We start from the raw sequence: 23,155 nt of genomic DNA on the forward strand, positions 1-23,155 counted from the left end.
AGAACCTGTTCGGCAACACCCGTCGTTCGTCGATGAGGCATGGAGCCACAGTCAATGCGGGAGCACAGCCAGACAGACCGTAGAATTTCCTTTGCTTTTTCCAAACCCTAGTTCGCTCACCTGTTTTCTCGGAGTAGGGAGAATATCCTTACACTATATCCTTATTAGTCGTTTTAGATAAGGTGAAATGTTTCGAACCAAGTACAGCAGGTCGTTGGATTAAATGTTGCATATATGGTGAATTAGTGAACATATTTACCATTTCCAGATTGACAAGTTCAATACAATGAACCAATGATACGACAAGTATAACCACCGGGCTAGGCGACCCAGCCCAAAATCCTTTTTCCCAAGCCCAAATGGCTTTAGCCCACCATTTCATTTGATAATTAGTCCTTTTCAGTTCTTCTAAGCTCCACTTCTACTCCGACCAAATTAACATTTAGTACAATTCTTTTTCTCTCAACTCGTACCTTGCCAAAAAGAGGTAATTTTATGATCAGAGTCACACTTCCGATCATCTACCCATTTGAACAAGAACAACCAAGGTAAAATGCCCACTTTCAAAAAAAAAAAAAGGGCAAAATTTCGGCACATAACCATAACTACACTTTTTGGCTCTTTCTATAAGGCATCAACTTGTTTTTAACGAGCTTAACTATGTACTTTTAACCATATCTCATGAGTCTATATGCAATAGAAACTGAAACTTACGCAGCTACCCAGAAGTTCTTACAAATTTTCACGAATCTCCAAGGAAACCAATTTGCCATACCGTGCATACCACTAATACTCGTCAACTATGTACACTCAGGTCTGACAAACTTCTTGAGAGATACCAAACCAGAGGACCATAAGCTCGCACCACTAATAGAGGGTTCGTCTTATCAAAATATCAACTTATCCAACAAGACCAATCTTGGCAACCACAGCCTGGACATAACCGGAACAATTAGAAATCGTGACTCTAAACTATCGACCAGAATTCCCCAACAGTCGCTCTACTGCTGCATGGACATTTCCTGCAGTGGTCATCAGAGCCCGTATGTTCTCTTGTCTATCAAAGAAACCCATCTCCTGAAGTTGTGAAAGCTGTGCAGCATAGAGTTCCTCCGGTGGCACTGAAATTATGGAAAAGGATTAGCACAAACCGAACAAAAGGAACCTTCTTTGTTGAAGTAAAATGATAGGTAAGCAGTAACCATTTGGTCTGTTGGGAACAGCCGGGCTGCCAGTGCCAAGCCCACCAAACATGTTCATCAGCATCTCTAACCCCATGCTATCAACTGATCCTGTTTTAGCAACAACGTTAGCAGACCGCCAATTACCACCATAGATATCTTTACAAGAGATAAATGCTTCTTTCTTTTCACGTTAGGCAAATGAATAGCATTTTCACAATGAGGGGCTCATTACCATAACCTGTTATGAGAAACTCACTTCACAACATATTTGTGGTCATTGAAACTAGCAACAATAATCCATCATGTCCTAAAGTTTCAGCAATCCATTGTAGTCTTAATAAATTCTTCTTTTAACAAATAACCCAGAACAAAAAAAAAATTTAAGTATTAGGAACAAAAGCATCCCAAATGAAATGACAAAAAACTAATCACGCTAGTTGGAAAACTTTCAGGTAATGTGATTCAGCAATTTGATTTTCCTGTGACCACATTTCCTATATCTATGAAGCATACCAGTTAACTCAATTTAAAATTAAAAATAAAATAAAAAATAAATAAGAAAAGGGGAGCAGAACTTGCATATTGACTTAGATACCTGTGTCTCCACCAGTCTGTCCTGTCTCTCCTGGTTCCCTGCAAGAAAGCACTGATTAATACCAACTCAAAGACTCAAAGAGCAATAGCCAGTCATGACACCTAATCATCAGACACAAAACAAAGACTACCATGACCCAAACCAGGCCGACAGGTAACAGAAACTTAACAATTCTAGGTATATGATGCATTAATTTGAAACCAAACCAAAGCAATAGCCATTCATACCAAACCAAAGCAATAGCCATTCATGACAGCTAATCAACAGATGCAAAACAAAGACCACGATGGCCCAAACCAGCCAAGATATCTGATGCATCAATCTGAAACCTAACCAAAGCAAAGCTAGCATGAAAGTTTATTGAAACAACATTAAATTGGGGGATCTCCTGTTTTTTTCCTGACCAACCAAAATAAGGTACAAAAACGCATGCAGAGTTCATCTTTATTATTCCTAAGTGCTAACAAGAGTTTATCAATGACCTTATCCAACATTGAATCATCAGGCAGCAAAGATATATCAATTCAGGCTAGATCAATCAGATGTATAAAAGAAAAATTACGCCACTTCTTACTGGGTTGATTGTTGTTGTTGGTCACCTAGCAGCAACATAAGTGATTGTAGCAAAATCAAGAATAACTGCAAGAGAAAAGATTAAAAAAAAAAAAAAAAAACAGAAGGGGAATAAATAAGCAAGAATTAGGAGCCATTTCAATTATGATCAGTATTTGGACATCAAATATCAATGTTACTGGTGCCAACATTCCTTGTACTAGCTCACAAATTAAATCATTAAGAACCCCAATGACGAGGTTTACAATTTATTTCGACCAGCAACACTCAAGTGAATTGGATATTTCAGGTCAACAGAAACCTTATAATCCAAAACTAAGCGAGAAATTAACAGTATATATGCATATGCAGCAAATGGGAATTGAATATACCTGCATAGTCTCAGGAGAAGCCAACTGACGAAAAAATTCAGGGTTTTGCATCATTTCTCTAAAGAAAGAATTTGAATCAAGCATGCTGCGTAACTGGGGGTCGGACCCAAGATTCTGCAGATGGGCAATGTTAAAGAACAAGAAGTATTAACCTCAAGCCTATTCCATTAGAGAATAAAATGATACCTCACTCATATTCTGAGGATTGGAGATGATGTTTTGCATGAGCTGAGAAACAGCTGGGTTTTGTACGGCCTGATTCAGTAAAGCGGCATCCTGCATCGCACCCATCGTGGCTTCAAACTCTGGAAAACTAAGTCCAGTACGGCCAGCTGGTGTCTGCGGCCTACCATCCCCTAGAGGGTTCGACCTCGTGGTGTTAGTTTGGGCAACTCCAGCTGCTATATTACCATGCAATTAACTACTTGTTGGTAATGACTAAAAGCAACATAGGAGCACAAAATATTGAACCAGAGAAGCAAAAGGTTTGACAGATTCATTAATAATTTCATGGTATGTGAATAAAAGCATTACTACCAACTGTTACTATTGAATATACTTTTTTCCTGAACACAGCAGTAAACAATTCAACTATGCACTGAAAAATAAGAGAATAAGCCTGCTAGCTTTAGTGGTAGAACCTATCCACTTCCTACGGCAAAACCCAAGTCCACCTCCTCTTGTCCAGTTTGCAAGCCCAACTGGCCTCAAATTAATTAACAGTACAAGGTAATGAGAAATATTTTTCTACTTCTACATACTTGAGGAATTAACACATAGACAAAAACCCACACCTTAATCTGGGCAACATCTGATTGATGTCAAAAAGATAAATTTCATAGTTCAATATACCCAAACAAGTATGAAGGGCTTAAAGAAAACAAGTTTTAATTGTAATATTCAAAACCAGAACATTGCAAAACAGAAACAAGTGAGCAAGAGCTTACGGCCTGTAGGTGACCATGGGTTGGGAAGTGGGACCGTATTTGGAGCAGGGGGCCTAGTTGCTGAATCAGAACTAGCAGTTGATGAGTTAGTTGACTGAGTTCTGGTTGGGTTTTCACCTTGGGGGACGAACAGAGCTGCAAATGGATTTGAACTATCACCCCCAGCATCACCAGCCATGGTTGATGCATTCAGTAATGGCTCTTGTACATTTTCATACATACGTCTAAGCATGTTAAATCCCTCAGGTGAAGCTTCAATGTTGCTCATAGCCCTGTCACTGTTGCGCATCATCTCACGCATAAGCTCAGGGTTTCTTGCTGCTTCAAGTGTCTGACGAATAGTGCCAGGATCATTGAGAACGTGTCCTACCTCAGGATTCCGATCAATAATTTCACGCATTTGAGGGTTGTTCATAACCATGTTCTGTATCATGTCAGTGCTACTCGCAAGATTGTCAAAGAGAGGGATGTTCATTATGTCTCTAAATTGTTGCTGCACTTGTTCCAAGTCAGGAAACGCTGATCCAAATAAACCACCAGTGCTGCCCATCCCATTGACATTGCCAGATCCTCCCAATGCTCCACCTCCATTAGATCCAAAACCCCTTGCTTGGGTAGAATTTTCACTTCCAGCATTGGTTGCACCAGCAGTGTTGGCTGCAGCAGATGGTGCAAAGCCACGAACCAAGTGAACAGCATGATCTGCCTCCAAACCTATTTACAATGACAAAAAGAAATCTAAGACAAGGAACACCAATCACAATAGCAAAACATCTTTCAAGTCAGTGAACCTTTCCAGCGTGCCCCCAATATCCATTTACTTCATGTACCAAATTAACCATAACAGTTTTCTTCTACATAAACAATTTTTCCGGTACTTTCAAATGTTTAACCAAACCAAAAATAAAAAATTAAGGGCTGAAACCCTGACCAACACTACCAGCATTCCCACAACACACAAATGAAACAAGCAAACCTTTCAACAAACAGAATCTTTTCAAGAAAAAATGTAATCCAAGGTGTTAAAATTTTATCTTCTTCTGGAGTAAAAGACTTGCCAAAACTCCTGAACAATAAACCTGCATTAATCGAAACGCAAAAACTGTTGATGAGCTAAATTCTCTACTCCTACCAACACCTCTCCTATTACTCCAACTTGGCTCCTACACTCACAAGAACAACTCTCTCAGCCATAATCTAAGGAGCCTAAGTTTCGAGCCGATCATCAGAAACTAAAAACCTTCAGCTATCTATAGAATCCAAAATCAGCAACCTCAAGCACACCGCATTGCAAAATTCAACTACTCTAGGTAAATCTGAACAAATTAAACTCGATCAGACAGTAAAAAAAAATTACTGAGAAGAAGTAGCAGTACCGTAGCTCCGGAGAGTCTGATCGTCCTTCAAGATCCGGCCCTTGTAAATCAGGCGCTGCTGATCAGCCGGAATGTCGCACTTGGGCGAGAGAGCTTCCTTGAGCGCCCGGACGGTGGCGTCGAGGCTGATGCGAGCGGCGAACTTGGAGCCGCTGGGGGTTCTGATGTTGATGTTGACTCCGTCTCCGCCGTCCGATTGGGTCGACGCGTCGTCGGCTCCGCCTCCCATAGTCGGAGATGTGTTAGTCGAAAGCGAAAAGGTGATCGAGAAGAGGGAGAAGGGAGAGAGGTGGAAACCCTAGCGTGAGATTTGACGTCCGATAAGGGATTTGGGGGGAGAGAGAGAGAGAGACTGAGAGAGAGAGAAGAGCTTCACTGTGGGGGAGTGGCAGTGCCAATGGGAAAGAGAGAGAGAGAGGAAAAATAATGAAAGGGAATTTAATTGGGGGTTTTTATATATAAATAGATAAATAAATAAATAATGGGTGGAATCTTAGGTGACTCTTGCCCACCTGAGCCGGAAGGGATATAGAAAAAAATAAAAATAAAAAGGGGATTTTTATAGGTAAGGAATAAATAGAGTACGGGTCAGTGGGATTTGGATGAATAATTTTTAGTAGTAATGATAATTTTATTAATTATTATGTGAAATTATATCTTTTTTATTATTTTGGGAGTGATAAATGAGCATTTTTGTAAGTCGAGTTTGGAGATTGGTAATTATCTTGGAAGCTTCTGGAATGATATTTGTTTTAAACCGAGATTGTAGAAAATTATGAGATATAGAAAATTGAGAATGTGGAGGATGATAATACGAAGCTTATCCATAACAGTATCAAGTTGAGTATAAAGTAATGGAAGATTAGATCCATTTCATCATTTTAGATAATGATTGATGTTTCATGCAATCTACGTCACATCTTGAAATGAGCGATATTGTTTAACTATTAAAAAAGAAACTGTGCCACTTAATAAATAAAGGTTGTGTAAAGAAAAAAGCATTCATTCATTGCCCTTAGTAAATGGGGAAATGTTAGAAAATATTAGTATCATTGATGATTTGGATCCAACAAGAATATATGAAAATGCCATGTAGTACTATATTAATATGATTTTAACCTATAAGCTATAAATTTAATAAGCTTCTATTCAAAAAATAAATTCAATAAGCTTATCATCAAGAGGACTTGTTTAACAGTTCCTTTTATCAAACTTCTTCACATTAAGCATCACACCTAATTGCTCGATTATTTTTGCTCAAATAACTGATATGACCAGACATTATATTCAAAATCAAAACCATTTTAAAAGTAGTTTTACCAAAATTGACAATACATTTTCAAACTCAACGATCAACATGATTTAATTTGCAACACAATATTAAACTTAAATTTTTTTTTTTTTGATTAATTTCAGTTTACCCCCTTGAGATTTGGGGATGTCATCATGTTGCCCCCTCTACTCTCAATTTTAAATTTTTACCCCCAAGCTTTCCAATTCCAGTCAACCGTGTCCTATTTCTCAGATTCAGTCCAAATTAGACGTTAACTCCGATAATATGGCCCATTTTGAGGGCTAAAATGGTCATTTCATGACCAAACAAAAACCAAAACAAAAAAAAACCTCTCACTTTCACTTTCGGAGTTCTCTCTCTCTTCTCCAAATCCCTTTATCTCTCTCGCTCTGCGCTTGCGTTTTTCCTCTACTGCCACGAGTTAAGCACCCATAGGAGACTCAGAAACTCGTTAATGTCAAAGGAAGCGGTTCGCCGACGATTCCATAGCGGCGCCATCAAACTTCCTCTATATCGGCACAGTCGATCCGAGCCCACGAGTAGCGACGCCATAAGCAGAGCGATGGCGGAAGTGAACCGGTTGCTGTACTGGAAACTCAACTCGACCAAGAGATCGGATCGGTACAGGTCGAGTCCCTAGTTGCAGCCACTTCTCCAGATCCCAAAGTTGTCGTCGCCTCAGAACCTAGATTCGCTGTCGCCGATGACATGTTGCCGCCGCCAGCAGGTTCTTAAACTTGATCGAATTTCTGGTTTCATTATCTTTCTTCAATTCGATACAATTAGCTCAGTCCAGTGAGCTGCAATGGCCAATGTGACTGCAGCATGGTCTCCAAGCTCACTCCAGCTTCTTTGGGCCCTGAATTATGAAAATTGCAGTAAACCTCTGCCCAATTCTGGTGAGGATGCTTCGGGTTCTAGTGCTATGTGTTGCTCCGAACACAAGGAAGAGTGTTGGGCTCTGTGTTGCTTCATTGAGCTCTGTCTGCCAAGGTTGCCACGAACGACACCGCCGCCACCAACCCTGCAGCCGTACTGCCACCGTTGCTACTACCCCGAGTTCATGGTCACAGCGCGGCCGCAATGGGAGTTCATGGGTCGAATCCAAGCTAGGTACTGCTGATGGGTTATCCTGGTGGTCCGATTTGGAAGAGAGCGTGATCGATGAAGTCAGCGAAGAATTCAGCCTGGGCCTGTGTCGGGTTGAGATCGGATTTGGGGGCCGGAGGAAATAGGTGGTAGGAGAAGTTCAAGGAGGGAACGAGGGACCAGAGGGGTCACTATTTATCAGAGATGAGAGAGGTGTTGATGGCGTCGAGGGTAGGGAGGAAAGAGAGGATATCTTCTGGGAGGTCGTTGAGGCTCCGGTTAGGGTTGCGGAAGAGTCGATCTCGTTGGATTTCGATTTCAACTTTTGGGCTTGCAGATCTGTGTGTGTGTGTGTGAGAGAGAGAGAGAGCTCTGAAAGTGAAGAGAGGGTTTTTTTGTTTGGTCATGAAATAACCATTTTAGCCATTAAAGTGAGCCCTATTATCGGAGGTTAACGTCCAATTTGGACAGAATCTAAGAGATATGACACGGCTGACTGAAATTGGAAAGCTTGGGGGGTAAAAAGTCAAAATTGAGAGTAGAGGGATGTCATGACACCCCAAATCTTAAGGAGGTAAACTAAAATTAATTTTTTTTTTTTTTTTTAGAATGAAACTTAGTTGTTGTCTAAAATAATTTCACTCTCTCCTAGCAAACATTGTCGGAAAAAAAAAAATCTTTCTAATAATAAAAGAAAACTGATATTTAACCCACCATAGTGTATTTTTGTACCCAAATAAAGAAAAGAAAACTGATATTTAACCAAAATTGGACGGCAGAAGATGAGGCGGTGACAGCAGAGAGTCACAGGCAGGTGATATGAGCCCTAGGTTTGTGGGAAGGGAGGGCTGAGCTGAAAGGCAAAGAAACAAAGCGCGCCATGAGCGTAATATTTTGTATGATATTTATACTCCGATGGCGGTAACATCCCTCAGAGGCAACAATCACTTGTTATCTCGCCTCAAACTCCTTCTTAACCAGCAACAGGTGCTCTCTTCTTCTTCTTCTTCTTCTTCCCCTATCTGCTTTTTCATTGAGGCATTTCGTCGAACACTTGGTGACCATGGTTTTGAACACAGCAGAGACTCGCCCACACGCTCTCCGAAGGCCCTCAGTCCCGCCCTAAAATGGTTCCTGAGTCGGTCCATGAAGAGGGTACGTCGATTCAGCATTGGGGCAAATGTGAAAGCCTCTAATAGCTTCTTGATTGTGTATGTTGTAATTTTCAATTGTGGATTGTTAGGGTTGATTGACATGTCGAAATGGAGAAAGGTGGATTCCAGGGTGTTTGGGATAACACGGTCCATGATTCCCGAGCCATCTTGGAACGTCTTGAGAATACTTCGAAGGGAAGGTAACATTATGTTATCTAAAGTCTAGTATTGGTACATTGTTCAAGCTTCATTCCATGTTCGATGGTGTGCTTATCATAGTATGTATATGCAGGGTTTGAAGCCTACTTAGTGGGCGGATGTGTGAGGGACTTAATCCTGAAAAGAATTCCTAAAGACTTTGACGTGATCACTACAGCTAATCTTAAGCAGGTCTTGTGACACTGGCTGCTTTATTGTTTTACACAAGGCTTTGATGAATTTTTGCGCGTTGATGACTTGAATTCGTTTGCTTGTCTCACTACAGATCAAGAGGCAGTTCCATCGTGCACAAATTGTCGGACAACGATTTCCTATATGTATGGTGCATATTAAAGGTTCTGTCATAGAGGTTGGCTGGTGAATATTGTAACTTATTTATATATTACATGATATTTCTTGTTCATTTGTCTGCATATGTGGCATTCACATCCCATCTTGATGTTCTTGTGTTATTTCTCTAATTTTTGCAACAGGTATCCAGTTTTGAAACGGTGGCAAAAGCAAAACACTCTGATAAAGAAGTTACTTTCTCTCAAATGCCAAAGGGCTGTGATAAGAAAGATTTCATCCGCTGGAGAAACAGCATGCATCGAGACTTCACAATTAACAGGTCAATCCTTCTTCTTTTGTTTATTTTCCTTCTTCTTTTGTTTATTTTTTGTTCCACTTTTGTCACTAATATTAGTTCAAACTTCAAATTATGTTATCAATTGTAACACTCTCTCTGTTCATTTGAACTTTGTAAATTCAATGCCATCTAACTCCAGGATATCTTGTGAAATTCTGGAAGCAGTTTGTTCTTTGATCCTTTATCAAATAAAATATTTGATTATGCAAATGGAATGGCGGATTTGAGATCCTCAAAGGTAACTATCAACTTCATGTGGTTAATAGAAGTCTGCACATATTCCGACATACTATTTGCAGCTTATTAAGATATGCTATTGTTGGTTGACATGGATGTAGCTACGGTCGTTAGGCTCCGCCAAGTTGTCATTTAAAGAGGATTGCGGTATGTGTTCTGACCTTTCATGCATAAACACTGACACTAGTTGGATGCACCAGCTGAAAATCGTATTGGATTCTGAATTCTATGCAAACTCTGTCATACAGCAAGAATTTTACGTGGCTTAAGAATTGCTGCTCGTCTGAGTTTGAAAATTTCAAAAGAAACCGAGACAGCTATACATAAGTTTTCTTCATCCATTTCGACATTGGCAACGGTAACCAACCCTGTGTGAGCTTTATTTGTTTGAGGCTGTTTTTGGTCTGGATTCTTTGTTGTACCCTTCTCTTTTTTCCAGTTGTCTATTTGAGGGATGATGTTTGATGCTACTTGTTCAAACTGACATTCTTTATCCATTCAGAGTAGAATTATGATGGAAATGAACTATATGCTTTCTTATGGAGCTGCTGAGCCATCTCTCTGTCTGCTTTGGGAATTCAATCTACTCAGAGTTCTACTTCCAATTCATGTATGTATTTTCTGAGTTCTATGCCATTATACAAATGGTTTCTTAATCACTACTTTGTATAATAGGTTGTTTGTGTTGCAGGCAGCATACTTGGATGAACAGAGGATTAGGAAGTTTCCTCAGAATTCCACGATGTTGATGGTAAGCATATCAATACAAAAACTTAAAGTTGGGAACATATTTTGGTGCTCATGTGGTATTTGTATTTGTACTCTTGAGTTATTACAAGACGGCCTCAGTTTTCTCAAATCCAAAGTTAGGAGCATTTTATGAAGTTGCAAATGTTGGAGCTTTTATGTGTCTGTTGTTGCACAAATAGGATTGTTGGAAAACCAAGGGGTTAGTAGGAATAGTGAGGCCCTTCCATGTGATCTGGAGTTCGTATCTCCTCACTCTACCTACCTATCTACTTGCTAAAGTTTGATGTCTCCTAAAGGCTGTAGCTTTAGGCAGGAGGTCCCTGTTTTGAGCCATGCCCACTAAGCGGGTTTGCGGAAATTTCTGTGCTCTCTGAGTGTGTGTGTGTGTTCACAAAAAGAAGTTAATTGAACAAGAACTGTTAAAGGGTTTTTAATTTTTGTTCATAAAAGACAGTTATGTTAGTCATGTGGCATTTGTACTTGTTACTCCACTACTTGAATTGTGGTCTAAGAAGGCCTCAGTGTTTTCAAATTCAAAGCTTCAGTGAAGTTGGTGAACGATGTGAGAACTTCTACACTTCATTTAATGCACTACAATATAGAGTTTACGGAACAATAGTTGTTAGAGGTTTCTAAATTCTTTTTCCACATTATTTATATATTGTTCTTTTGGTATTTCTATTGATACTACTTGTAATGTACGTAGCTCAGTAGTCTTTGACTCTTTGTTCCATATCTCTACCTAACATTTTATTTAACTTTTTTTTTTCTTTTTTCCCTTTTCAACAGAAACTATTCTTTAATTTGGATAAAGTTGTCACGGTTGATCGACCTTCTGACTGCAGTTTATGGTGAGATAATTGTCGTTATTCTGTTAGATTACAATTTTCTCTAGAAATTGGATAATTGTCATTATTATTTAGTTTGGATAAAGTTGCCACGGTTGATTGGCCTTCTGACTGCAGTTTATGGTGAGATAATTGTCATTATTCCTGTTAGATTACAACTTTCACTCAATGGCAATTTTTTAACTTGATTCTGGGGACTAGTATAGCTTGGATTTGTGAGTTACGAATTAATTAGATTCACAAATGTAAATTCCTTACTTCAATCTAAAATTTTAAATTCCTTCCGACATTACCTTTCCTCCAAGATGCCAACACGTTTGGGTAATAAGTGTTTACCATTGAAGATAATCAAAGTGCATCACTTGTTTCAGACAAGTGTCTACAGAAATAAAGCAAGGGCATATAGAAAATTATATTCCTCGTGGATCTTCTATATCTCATCAAAATAGCTGGGTCAAGTTACATGAGTCATAGCTACCATTGTAAGTCATCCAATCACCTATTGGTTGAATCTATTGGGGATTCTGTGGTTAGTGCTTAACCCATGGATTAATCTTTCTGGGCAATAATGTCAGTCAAGGTTTGTTGACTATGTTTGCAGGATAGTTGTGGCTGTGCTTGCTCCTAATTAGATTTGAATTATGCATTTTATGACATAGTTAGTTTTCATTATATATATTTGAATGTCTCTGATGATTAATTGTGTCTTTCTTACAGGGTAGCTCTGTTGGCTTTTCACATGGCACTGGTCAGTCACCCTCAAGACGCTCTTGTGGTGTTCACCTTTGCTTCTGTCCTGTATCATGGGGGATGCAAAAAGGGTCTTACATTTGCTAGAGACAATGCTCAAGTGATAGTTGACTATCTACCTGAGATATCAAGTTCATCTGCATGTAAATCAGAGGAAGAGCTTGAAAAAGAAGTTTCCTTATTGGCCTCTCTTGTTTTAGATTCTATTGCTGCTCTAACTGCAACTGAGAGTCTTGTCGAAACGATGTCTAAGTATCCTGAATCTCCATGCTCTGGATTGGTAAGTACATCTGATTGCTATTCATTCCATAAGCTGTAACTTGGAGCATCATTATATAGTTCTATTTGGTACTTTGGCCTTAAAATTCAAGCACAGAGCATAAACTTATCTGCAACTGTGTTAACTTTTGACTTATCAGCTTTAATTTTCTACCAAAGAAAAATGCCACAAATTCTTGGACTCAATGGAGTCAAAATGAGATTTTTCACTAGTTGTAGAACTTCTCTGAATCCTGTAGTGACCTACTACTGTGCTATTTCTGTCATATGTTGAGAGGTGGCAAGACTTGTGATCGTCTTTTGGTTGTTTCTTTTTTATTTATCATCACAATGTCGATATTAGACACACACACACACACATGTTTTTGGAACTGGAAGGTCAACACATGGCAACAGGTTGCTTGGAATGGATGACAGAACTTTACCCTACTCCATGGAAATGATCCTTGGCTCAATCCTGAGTTGGTCACATCTCCGTCTCAGAAAATCCAATTGCAATTGTTGCTCTGTTTCCTTGTGTTGATCTATAATTCTATATGATGCGTGTCAGATGTGGTACTGAGAAGTTATTACAACCATATTATTCTCATACCTTGTGGTAGCCTTGTAGTGATTGAATTTAACATGTTAGTCAGAGTACTTGTATGTAGTTAATATGTGTCTAAAATATTGCAACTGATGTGATTTCTAGGTATTTGTACCAAAGAAAACGGCCCAAGGTGTTGCTGAAATTTTTAGAGTTCTGGCCGACGACATCAAATCTTACAATAGAGAAAGAAAAAGTTATGAAATTGATTACCCTGTACTTCGGAAAGGTTTTCTGCACGAGACAAGATTTGTGCTTGGCAAAATTATTTTAGAAACCATGAGCAGTAGTATTTTGAAAGGGGAGGAATTTGTTCAGGAGGACTACCAACACCTGGAGCAGGAGAGCATTAAGGAAAATTGCAATAAGGGTAAAAAACGTGGCCTTAAACCTGATACTCCTAAACTAAAACAAGAGTTTGTGAAGAAACATAAGTTGGTCGAAAGGAAATGCAGACCGTTGGAGCAAGAGATGGACATTGATAACCAAGATGCTGTAATATTATCACAATTGGTTTCAGTTCCGAGACATAATGTAGAGAAGGAAACATGCCAGTTGCTTGAAGAGAAGGTGATAAAGAAAAAACATAAGGCAACGAAGCAGCAACTAAAGACAGTTGAGAAGAATAATGACAAGGAGAATGACAGTCTATCTAGTCTCTTGAGCGGTGAGAAGATACAGAAACGCAAAGAAGTACCAGACAAGGGGGAGAAAAGCAGTCAACTTCGAGTGTCTAGTCTCTTCAAGAAAATATAATTTTGCAACTGACAAATGACGGACGTTTAGAAGGTCTGTAGAAGCTGACAATCTGACATATCTTCATATCCCAGATTTTGCTCATTGTAACATTTGCTATCCTCCTATTCCCATTTCTTTTCATTCTTCAGGTTTAGCACTTTTTGAAGTAGGCTTAGGTAATTCTTATGTTTGATTAAGAGGCACTAAAGAATAGTTTGTATTACAAATTTTGTATTAATTCCATGATTTGCTGGCGCTGAATGAAGGAGATCTTTTGGAACTGGAATCGTGCTTTTTTTTGGTACATGTACATGGGATGGGCCTGAAGTTGGCAAAATGGGACTTTGTTGGGTCCAAAAGGGGCACTTTTTTTGTTCCTTGTGTTTGTTGGTCCACAATAGCCTAAAGTACCAATTAGTTGGTTACGCTCCTCTTCTAATCTATAGCTTTCTTTGTCCAAATCTTATGATCTACAGCTGCTAGTGTCTCGTCTATTTGTTTTTTGCCGAATGTTTCATTGTCTACTAAGTTTTTTCACTTATTAAGATTCAATGAATTCAATTTTTCACATTAAGTGACTAAGTTAAGATTTAAGTACTAGAAGATTCAAGTGACCAAGTTAAGATTAAATAGTATTACTTTTGGACGCATTGCGAATTAAAGATGAGATTCAAAATCTCAGACTAGTCTTTACTCATATTTTTAGAAAACCTCATAGTCAATTTATTACGTACTTCTTAACTAAATTATTAATTTAGAAAAAATTTGGGACCTATAAAGTACAAAGGAAATATTTTAAATGTATTATCTTATAATTTAATAGAAATAATTAATTTAGCATGTTGGTCCCTAGTCGGGACGGGGAAATTTTATCATTTAAAAAGATTTGATAAATAAATATTAAGATCCCTATTCTTATTTTGTTTTTTTTTTAACCAAACCCGAATCCGGGTGTCAATAGATATATTCTTCTAAAGCCAGAATAGGCCGTTGCATACCTTTTCACTGCCATGTACAGACAGACAAAAAGATAGTAGTAGTACCCACAGTGGTACATAGAAATAGACCCACTCATTAGACATGTCATGTACGTAGACATAGCGGAGATCCTCCTTTGGTACTACTTCAGAGGCGCTAGAGATACATAGAGTGCACACAAATGCGTAGCTTCCTAATACAAGGAATTATTGTAATTAGACTAACTAAAAACATAAACATGGGCCTAGGGAAAAAAACCCTAGCCCAAAATTCTGCAGTCTTAAATAGCCTAAGAAGAAGACCCATTCAAGGCCCAGCAGGCTTGGCTTGGCCCAGGTCCAGTCACCACCTCCAAACCGCCAAACTTCCAGCGCAGCCCCGCCTTTGTGTTTGCATCTCCCGGCCCCGAGTTCGCCACAATTCTCCACGACTGAAACCCGACGAACCACGCCGCCACAAGAAAACACGACGAAAGACCACACCGCCACAAGCTGCATCACCAAGAACCCGTCCCGATTTCACCATCTCCGATTGACGCCGCCACTAAATTCGAATCGCACCATCAATCTAAGCCTCCATCAATACGAGATCGACCACCTCTAGGGATGACAAAAATCCCCAGCGGGGCGGAGCTCCATTAGATACCCGCCCCTAATGGGGGGGGGGGGGAGAATTCGGGGACAAATGAGGAATGGGGATGGGGATCCCCAATCCCCACTATCTAAGATTGGGGATAGGGCGGGGATGATATTGTGATCCCCATCCCCAAACCCGCCCCAATAATATATATATATATATATATATATTTAACTTATATATATTTTAATTTATTTTTATGATATAAATTACAAATATATACATTTACTATTTTACTTTAATGACTACACTTTTACTTTAATAGTGATTTGATTTTTGCGCTCACTGAATTATGATTTATGAATTTAATCATATTTTAAATTTATTTATTATAGATTTTAATTTTAAAAAAGGCAATATGAGAAAAAATTATTTTATTTATTAAATTCTTATTGGGGATTTGGGGCGGGTTTGGAGGCTTAGTCTCCAGTGGGGAATGGGGACGGGGAATCCCCAATATATTTTTATTGGGGACTGGGGCGGGGATGAGAGTATAGAATGACCCCGGAGATGGGGATGGTATTGTGATCCCCATCCCCAACCCGCCCCATTTGCCATCCCTAGCCACCTCCCAGAGATATCCTACCAGAAACCCGCAACCAAACCTCACCTACCAAAAAACTTGAGCAACCCAATCAAAGAACTAGTTGACCAACTCATTCAGTTCCCGTCTGGCAGTAGAACCACGTGGCATCGGCGAGGCCATGGCCAGCTGAGGTGCTAGGGCCACCGCCGGACAAGAAATTTGCAATTTGGAGCGTCTCCGAGTTAGGGTTTCTCTCAGAGTTTTCCTTCGTATATATGAATGCGAAAATATGTTTTATAAGATCCCTATTCTTATTCTTAAACTCTTTCCGCTCTTACAAACATTTCCCGCGCTCTCTTAAATTCTTTCCCTGCTCCATTGTTTTTCCCGTATCCAATTGAGGTAGCTTGAGTAATTTCAATAGCTTCCCTATAATTTCTGTATTATAGGGAAGCAAAAGTCAAAACTTTAGCTTCTTTTTCTTTTCCAACTATAACAGATTCCTTATTTTACAGCAATCTCTAAAATCTCCACAATTCTTTTCTAAAATTTTAGAGATTGCTGTAAATTTAGGGAATTTGGTTTTCTCTTTCCTCACTATCACTAAAATAGGGATAGTTATAGGGAATTCGTTGGAGTAAAAGAAGCTTAGTTTTCCTTAAAATAAAGAAAAATTAAAAGATGGGGAAACTGTTGGAGTTGCTCTTAGCCAAGCAAGATTGCTATATATAGCAATCGCAATTCACTTCTTTTTCATTAAATTCATTAAAAAAAATTATAACATTAATACAATTACGAAACCTAATAGAATCTCCTTCCTCTATATCATGAAAAACACCGGATATCATTCCATTTTTATCCCAACAAATAAGAACTTGCAAAATTTGGTCAGATTCTATAATCCCAGGACATTATCATCTAACTATATATAACCATCCTAAATTGGTAAACCAATATACAATCATTTTCATTCTTTCCTTCGTCAATATTATTATTTAAAAAATAAATAATAATAATAAAAACAGGCTCAAGTGGGCTGGAGCGCATATGATTCTGCCGTGTACCAACCAAACCCCCAATCATTGGGTAGTGATTACATTAAAAAAAAACTGGAAAAAGTGAAAAACTCTCACTCTGAGAAAAAAAATTGGCCGTTTGATTTGAAAGTACGGCAGACGCCACATGCCAACGTAGATGACCGTTGTTCAGACATACATAGAAAGTCCATCGCAATCGGCATGATCCAACGGCCAGATTTCACTAGCCGTTGTATTTGAAAAAGGGTTTAAGGGCTTCTTTGGAGACAAATGCCCACTGATTCTGTCTTTATTATTATTATGTAGCTCTGTCTTTACTTCCACTACTCTACTTGTATTTAATTGTTACATGCTCTCTCTGCCTTGATTGCTCTCTCTCTTCTCTCTCTGTCAATTTGGGTTTGTGTTCCTTCATCAAGATGGTTATTTCTGATGAGAACTGTACTAATCTGGTCAGACCCACAAATGTTCAAGGTGAATTGTGGTGCCCCAGATTTGGATTTGGATTTGAAACCGTAAACATTGTGGCTTTTTTTGATTTTATTTTTTGGATGAAATGTAGGGGGAGTAGAAATGGGTAACAGGAAGATTGGGCATAACAGGAGGGCATTGGGAGTTATTAATCAGAGTCTAATTGGAGCTAAGCCTTACCCTTGTGTTGTTAACAAGAGAGGCTTTCCTGGGTAATTTTCTTAGGTCCCAATGTTCAGTCTTTCATGGAATTATAGGGGTGTTGTTGTTCTTGGATTGAATATTTTTTTTTTTTTGGGTCTATTCTCAGAAAGCACGAGATCTGTGAAAAGAAGCAGGCAGATCCGGCGCATAGACCGATTACAAGGTTAGAATTTGAGTTTTTTTGGTTTTCACTTTTCTTTACAATTGTTTGGCTGTTGAGAAAAAGTGGGGTGAAAAGAAATGAAAATTTGAATTTCGGGTGTGGAGAAAAAAGGTGGGAAAAGTAAATGGAATTCAAAATTAGATCTTAGATCTTTCATTTTTCAAGATAGCAATGATTTTCATGCTTGAAATTGAGACAGTAATCATGAGTGAATGTGTTGAAGTAAGAGGTACTAACCTTTTCATTGGTTTAAATCTTAACATTGGGTTTGATTTGAAATTCATAGGAAGTTTGCTGCACAAATTGGAAGCACTCAGCAATTGAGTCAAGAGGTACCTATTAATCCTCCTGTGATTAATTTGTGACTTTATTCATCTGTTTTATCTTATCTAATGGGTAATGTGATTTATATGAACAGGAAATTAAGAAACCCTCAGATAGTTTTGGAGATTGTATATTCATAGATGAGGAATTCAAGTCACCTGAAGACCAGGCTGACCAGCCAGAGCCCATGTTCTTAGAACAAGCAGAAACAATGCCTAATGAAGCCAATGTGGTATATCTTTCGTCCTGTAAAGTTTTTGGATTGTTATTGTTTATTGGAAAAACCCATTTTACTGATTCAATTGAAAATTTGATGTTTCAGAAGGAGGTTGAAATGGAGGATATTGTGGAGGAGCCACTTGTGGACATTGATAGCAGCGATTTAAAGAACCCACTAGCGGTTGTGGAGTATGTTGAGGATCTTTATACTTATTACAGGAAAATGGAGGTAATATACTCATCATAGAAACTACTCAAGGTACAAAACTCAAATGATACAAAGTCATACATTGTTTGAACCTAACAGATTCACTAAAAAACGCGCTGAATTAGACATTCAACTCAAGGTACAAAACTCAAATGATATACATTGTTTGAACCAAACAGATTCACACAAAAACGCGCTGAATTAGACATTCATCTCATTTATAGGTACACCTGTGTACTGGTGTGCTATATTAATGTGGCAGCCACATTAAGAGTAATGTACACAGTCCTTGAATGACACAGGGATGAGTAGATCTATGATGGATTCATTCATAAGGTCATGACAGAGTTATAATTATCTGGAAAGGGAAAGCATTTATGTCATGGCTAGATTCAACTAATAGTTGTTTGTCCTGCATTTGGAATTCATTTCTAAATGTTTCCTCAGATTCTCGGTGGATATTGATTTTTTGAAACTATCTCAGTAGCCAGTATTGATCTGGTCTTTGAATAACCAATTTTCCTATCTGATATTCCAAATTAAGTATATTGGTAGGAAACCATCAATTCCAACCAAAGTGTGATGACTAAATAATGTTTTTTTTATCTTGCAGGGTTTTAGCTGTGTCCCACCTGATTATCTGGAACAACAATTTGACATCAATGAGAAGATGAGGGCTATACTAATTGACTGGCTTATTGAGGTATGTTAATCTTTCTAGTTGAACAATATATAATTTGATTTCTCATGAACTTCTAATGATTTATCTGCATATCCAAATCAACAGGTGCACGACAAGTTCGAGCTCCTGGACGAGACATTGTTTCTTACTGTTAATCTTATAGATAGATTTTTATCCCAGCAAACAGTGGTAAGAAAGAAACTTCAGTTAGTTGGTCTGGTTGCCATGCTTTTAGCATGCAAGTATGAGGAAGTTTCTGTGCCTGTTGTTGGCGATTTAATCCTTATATCCGATAAGGCTTACACAAGGAAGGAAATCCTGGAAATGGTAATTCAATTTTCCGTGCTCCTGAACAGTTTTACTTACTTCTTTGAGAATATGTACTAATTGAAATTCTGTTTCCTTTCCCAATAAAATTGCAGGAGAGCTTGATCCTCAACACATTGCAATTTAACATGTCAGTTCCAACACCGTATGTTTTCATGAAAAGGTTCCTCAAGGCTGCTCAATCTGACAAAAAGGTCAGCAGTGAATCTAACTACAATCAATTTCGTTTATCACAGTAATAAGATTCTGAACTATTATTATCCTCAAAACAGCTTGAACTTTTATCCTTCTTCTTGATCGAGCTCTCTCTCGTGGAGTACGAGATGCTTAAGTTCTCGCCATCTTTGTTGGCTGCTAGTGCAGTCTACGCTGCTCAGTGTACTCTTTATGGTTTCAAGCAGTGGAGTAGAACCTGTGAGTGGCACACAAACTACTCGGAAGATCAGCTTTTGTAAGTTCTTGCCTAGTGTATATGACCTTCATTAGATATGGTACAATATGATACTTATTATCAATTATCAATAGATGAAGAATTATTAATGTTGGTAACTTCTTGATTGCTATCAGAGAATGTACAAGTTTGATGGTTGGTTTCCACCAAAAGGCAGCAGCAGGGAAACTCACAGGGGTACATAGGAAGTTCTGTACATCCAAGTTTGGCTTCATTGCGAATTGTGAACCAGCAAAGTTTCTCTTACAGACCCAACTATAGCAAGGCATATACTACTAACCTTACATGACATTTGTAATAGGGTTGATTGGGTGGGTGGGGAATATGCACATAATAATTCAGCAACTGTGGTTGCACCTGGGAATTGGTATTCTAGATTTCTAAGCTTGCAGCCTCAATTGCTCATTGCTTCACAGCCACGGCTGATTCTTCTGTATGTATGTTCTAATTGAGCATACTCATTTTTCGTTCCATTTTTTTTTTTTTACATTGACTGTACTTTAGTTCTTATTCCATGACAATAATTCAATGAAATACAAATTTCTTAATCTGCTGTCAACTTGGATTGTGCTTTCTGTTTTTGAGTACATTATTACAAGATACCTAACTCGGTTCACAACCCATGTCACTATCATCAGTTACACTTGTTGGGAATAACGGAAAAAAGAAATAGAACTTGCTAAAAGGATTCTGTATTAATTGAGGTTTTAGTGTTTCTCTACTGTAAATTCATAGATAGGGCTGTTTAACGAATCACATCAGTAGATCTTCATGCTAGACCTGTCACAATAAAAAGGTTCATTGTGAATGCTAGTTCATTCATTTAGCATTTATGTTGAAAGCACATACTTTCTAAATGATATCAGCCTATAAATTCATAACAAGTTATGTCACATGAAATCTAAAATAAAGTATTGGAGGAAATTGAAAATAGTACTTTGGGTAATAAATTTGGTTTCATGTTCAAAATGGATTTAGTTTAGAGATTACTTTATTGAACCTAAATAACAACTATATGTCAGTATATAGTCTTACATATGAAATCATCACACCCACTTAGAAAGAGTTTCTAGAATGAAGGATTTGTAATGGCCAGATAGGTCCCTGATTTTTCACCAGATGTTTGATACATTTTTTTCATTACAATAGAAATGAAACTACTAATTTTACACATTTCCAACTCAATCCAAAACCCACTAATATAAAAGGAAGTTTCAATTTTGCTTTGAAAGGTATTATAATAACATTTGTACATTTCCAACCCAAATCAAAATTCAACACTACCAATGGACAAAAAAAGAACAAGGGAGTTACTAGGGTGAATGAAAGTGATCCCATCACAAACCTTTTAGAAAGAAGTCCTTGTAGTGCAAGTCTGTGTTCACCATAGTCCAAAACAATCGAAACCTACTACATGAGCCGCCAACTTATAAAACTCATCATTCATTCATTCCTACTGCCAACGACGTCGTACTGTTGATCCCAATTTCCAATTTCCAAGTTTCAACCTTTCCACCAACCACACCAAATTCAAATCTATGAAATACACACCTTAATGGAATATCCAATTTCATAGCACCCCTAATATAAATACCCCAACACCAAGATTCAGATCTTCACCAACAAAACCCTTCTCCTTTTTTCTCTCTATTTCTGAACCAAAACCCGCCACCGCCACCGCCACCAATCACCATGGCAATGGCAACCTCACCTCACTCCCTCCTCCTCCAAAACCCAACTCCCACTTTCCTCAAAAACCCCAAACTACCCTTCACCGCCGTCCCCATGACCTCCACCCGAATCTCCCCCACCACCACCGCAAAACCCATGTCGATCAAATGCGCTGCCACCACGACCCCAATCCAAGATCTCCGCCCGAACCCGCCCGAGTCCCAAGATCGGGTCTTTAACTTCGCCGCCGGGCCCGCCAACCTCCCGGAGAACGTTCTCAAGAAGGCCCAATCGGAGCTCTACAACTGGCGCGGATCTGGCATGAGCGTCATGGAAATGAGCCACCGCGGCAAGGAATTCTCCTCCATAATCCAGAAGGCCGAGTCCGACCTCCGAACCCTCTTGAATATTCCCCAAGAATATTCCGTCCTCTTCCTCCAAGGCGGCGCCACCACCCAGTTCGCCGCGATCCCGCTAAATCTGTGCAAGCCCGATGATAAAGTGGATTACTTGGTTACCGGGTCGTGGGGTGACAAGGCCTTCAAGGAGGCCCAGAAGTACAGCAAGCCCAAGGTGATCTGGTCCGGTAAGTCGGAAAAGTACACAAAGATTCCGGCGTTTGATGCTCTAGAGCAGACCCCAGATGCTAAGTACTTGCATATATGTGCAAATGAGACCATTCATGGGGTTGAGTTCAAAACCTACCCAACCCCCAAAAATGGGCTCTTGATTGCTGATATGTCCTCTAATTTTTGCTCAAAGCCTGTGGACGTTTCTAAATTCGGGATCATCTACGCCGGGGCACAGAAGAATGTGGGGCCATCTGGGGTGACCATTGTGATCATCAGGAAGGATCTGATTGGAAATGCTCAGGAAGTCACACCAGTAATGCTTGATTACAAGATCCATGATGATAACAATTCGCTGTATAATACTCCTCCCTGCTATGGGATTTACATGTGTGGGCTTGTGTTTGAGGATTTGCTAGAGCAGGGCGGCTTGGCCGGGATTGAGAAGAAGAACAAGAAGAAGGCGGAGCTGTTGTACAATGCCATTGATGGGAGCAATGGGTTTTACAGGTGCCCGGTGGAGAAGTCGGTGAGGTCATTGATGAATGTGCCGTTTACGCTTGAGAAATCGGAGTTGGAAGCCGAGTTTATCAAGGAGGCGGCTAAGGAGAAGATGGTGCAGCTCAAGGGGCATAGGTCAGTGGGAGGAATGAGGGCCTCTATATATAATGCTATGCCTTTGGCTGGGGTGGAGAAGTTGGTTGCTTTCATGAAGGACTTTCAGGCAAAGTATGCTTGATTTAGCTATCCTCCAATATGCTCATCTGTGCTTCCTTTTCTCTCTTGCCATTTCTATTAGGGTTGTTAGCCACATCCTTGTTTTCTTCTGTTTTGTATTTTTTTTGGCATTGTTGTTTGCTCAATGTGATTATGTAAGGTGCATTTTTGGATGCATGTTATGAAATTCTTGTCACTTGGGATGAAGTTGATGTCCTATGAGTTTAGGGGTTTAGGCTAATTTTGCGATGTAATTTTGTTGTCATAAGATGAGAGTAATGAATAACTCAATTTTTCAGTTCAACTGTTACTGTCGACTCTTGCTTTCGTTCTTGTTTCATATCTAGTTAAGCC

At 39.0% G+C, this 23,155-nt stretch overlaps 4 protein-coding genes across 8 annotated transcripts; 3 read left to right on the forward strand and 1 right to left on the reverse strand.

Moving 5' to 3' along the window:
• Nucleotides 1–596: 596 nt before the first annotated feature.
• Nucleotides 597–5,461, reverse strand: LOC112188344 (ubiquitin domain-containing protein DSK2b). 4 transcript variants are annotated; one of them, XM_040514739.1, is made up of 8 exons: nt 5,047–5,461; nt 3,671–4,384; nt 2,910–3,079; nt 2,724–2,837; nt 2,354–2,418; nt 1,780–1,817; nt 1,203–1,292; nt 597–1,121 (listed from the first exon to the last, which is right to left on the reverse strand). In XM_040514739.1, the coding sequence occupies exons 1-8, from the start codon at nt 5,273–5,275 to the stop codon at nt 973–975; spliced, it is 1,569 nt and encodes a 522-aa protein (XP_040370673.1). In that variant the 5' UTR covers nt 5,276–5,461; the 3' UTR covers nt 597–972. The 4 variants fall into 4 exon arrangements, 3 of the variants coding, with proteins under 3 accessions (XP_040370673.1, XP_024183208.1, XP_024183207.1); XM_024327440.2 differs by having other exon boundaries at nt 2,910–3,121; XM_024327439.2 differs by having other exon boundaries at nt 2,910–3,124; nt 5,047–5,460.
• Nucleotides 5,462–8,301: 2,840 nt separating this feature from the next.
• LOC112190917 lies at nt 8,302–13,899 on the forward strand. Of its 2 annotated transcripts, none has more exons than XM_024330434.2 (14): nt 8,302–8,416; nt 8,512–8,584; nt 8,673–8,783; nt 8,876–8,973; nt 9,068–9,151; nt 9,276–9,412; nt 9,596–9,668; nt 9,769–9,814; nt 9,916–10,025; nt 10,170–10,277; nt 10,359–10,418; nt 11,207–11,268; nt 11,983–12,295; nt 12,986–13,899. In XM_024330434.2, exons 1-14 carry the CDS (start codon nt 8,345–8,347, stop codon nt 13,634–13,636), a joined length of 1,998 nt encoding a protein of 665 aa, XP_024186202.1. In that variant the 5' UTR covers nt 8,302–8,344; the 3' UTR covers nt 13,637–13,899. The 2 variants fall into 2 exon arrangements, with proteins under 2 accessions (XP_024186202.1, XP_024186201.1); XM_024330433.2 differs by having other exon boundaries at nt 8,330–8,416; nt 8,509–8,584.
• A 3,202-nt stretch (nt 13,900–17,101) lies between these two features.
• LOC112189476 (G2/mitotic-specific cyclin-2) lies at nt 17,102–20,392 on the forward strand. Its single transcript, XM_024328815.2, has 11 exons — nt 17,102–17,269; nt 17,358–17,478; nt 17,577–17,633; nt 17,920–17,965; nt 18,052–18,189; nt 18,280–18,405; nt 18,998–19,087; nt 19,172–19,393; nt 19,489–19,587; nt 19,666–19,844; nt 19,961–20,392. The coding sequence occupies exons 1-11, from the start codon at nt 17,215–17,217 to the stop codon at nt 20,103–20,105; spliced, it is 1,278 nt and encodes a 425-aa protein (XP_024184583.1). The 5' UTR covers nt 17,102–17,214; the 3' UTR covers nt 20,106–20,392.
• Nucleotides 20,393–21,321: 929 nt separating this feature from the next.
• Nucleotides 21,322–23,105, forward strand: LOC112187688 (phosphoserine aminotransferase 1, chloroplastic). The gene has a single exon (XM_024326575.2). The coding sequence runs from the start codon at nt 21,537–21,539 to the stop codon at nt 22,821–22,823; it is 1,287 nt and encodes a 428-aa protein (XP_024182343.1). The 5' UTR covers nt 21,322–21,536; the 3' UTR covers nt 22,824–23,105.
• The last annotated feature ends 50 nt before the right edge of the window (nt 23,106–23,155 follow it).

Source organism: Rosa chinensis, chromosome 2 (genome assembly GCF_002994745.2).
Source record: "Rosa chinensis cultivar Old Blush chromosome 2, RchiOBHm-V2, whole genome shotgun sequence".
Classification (NCBI taxonomy): Eukaryota; Viridiplantae; Streptophyta; class Magnoliopsida; order Rosales; family Rosaceae; genus Rosa; species Rosa chinensis.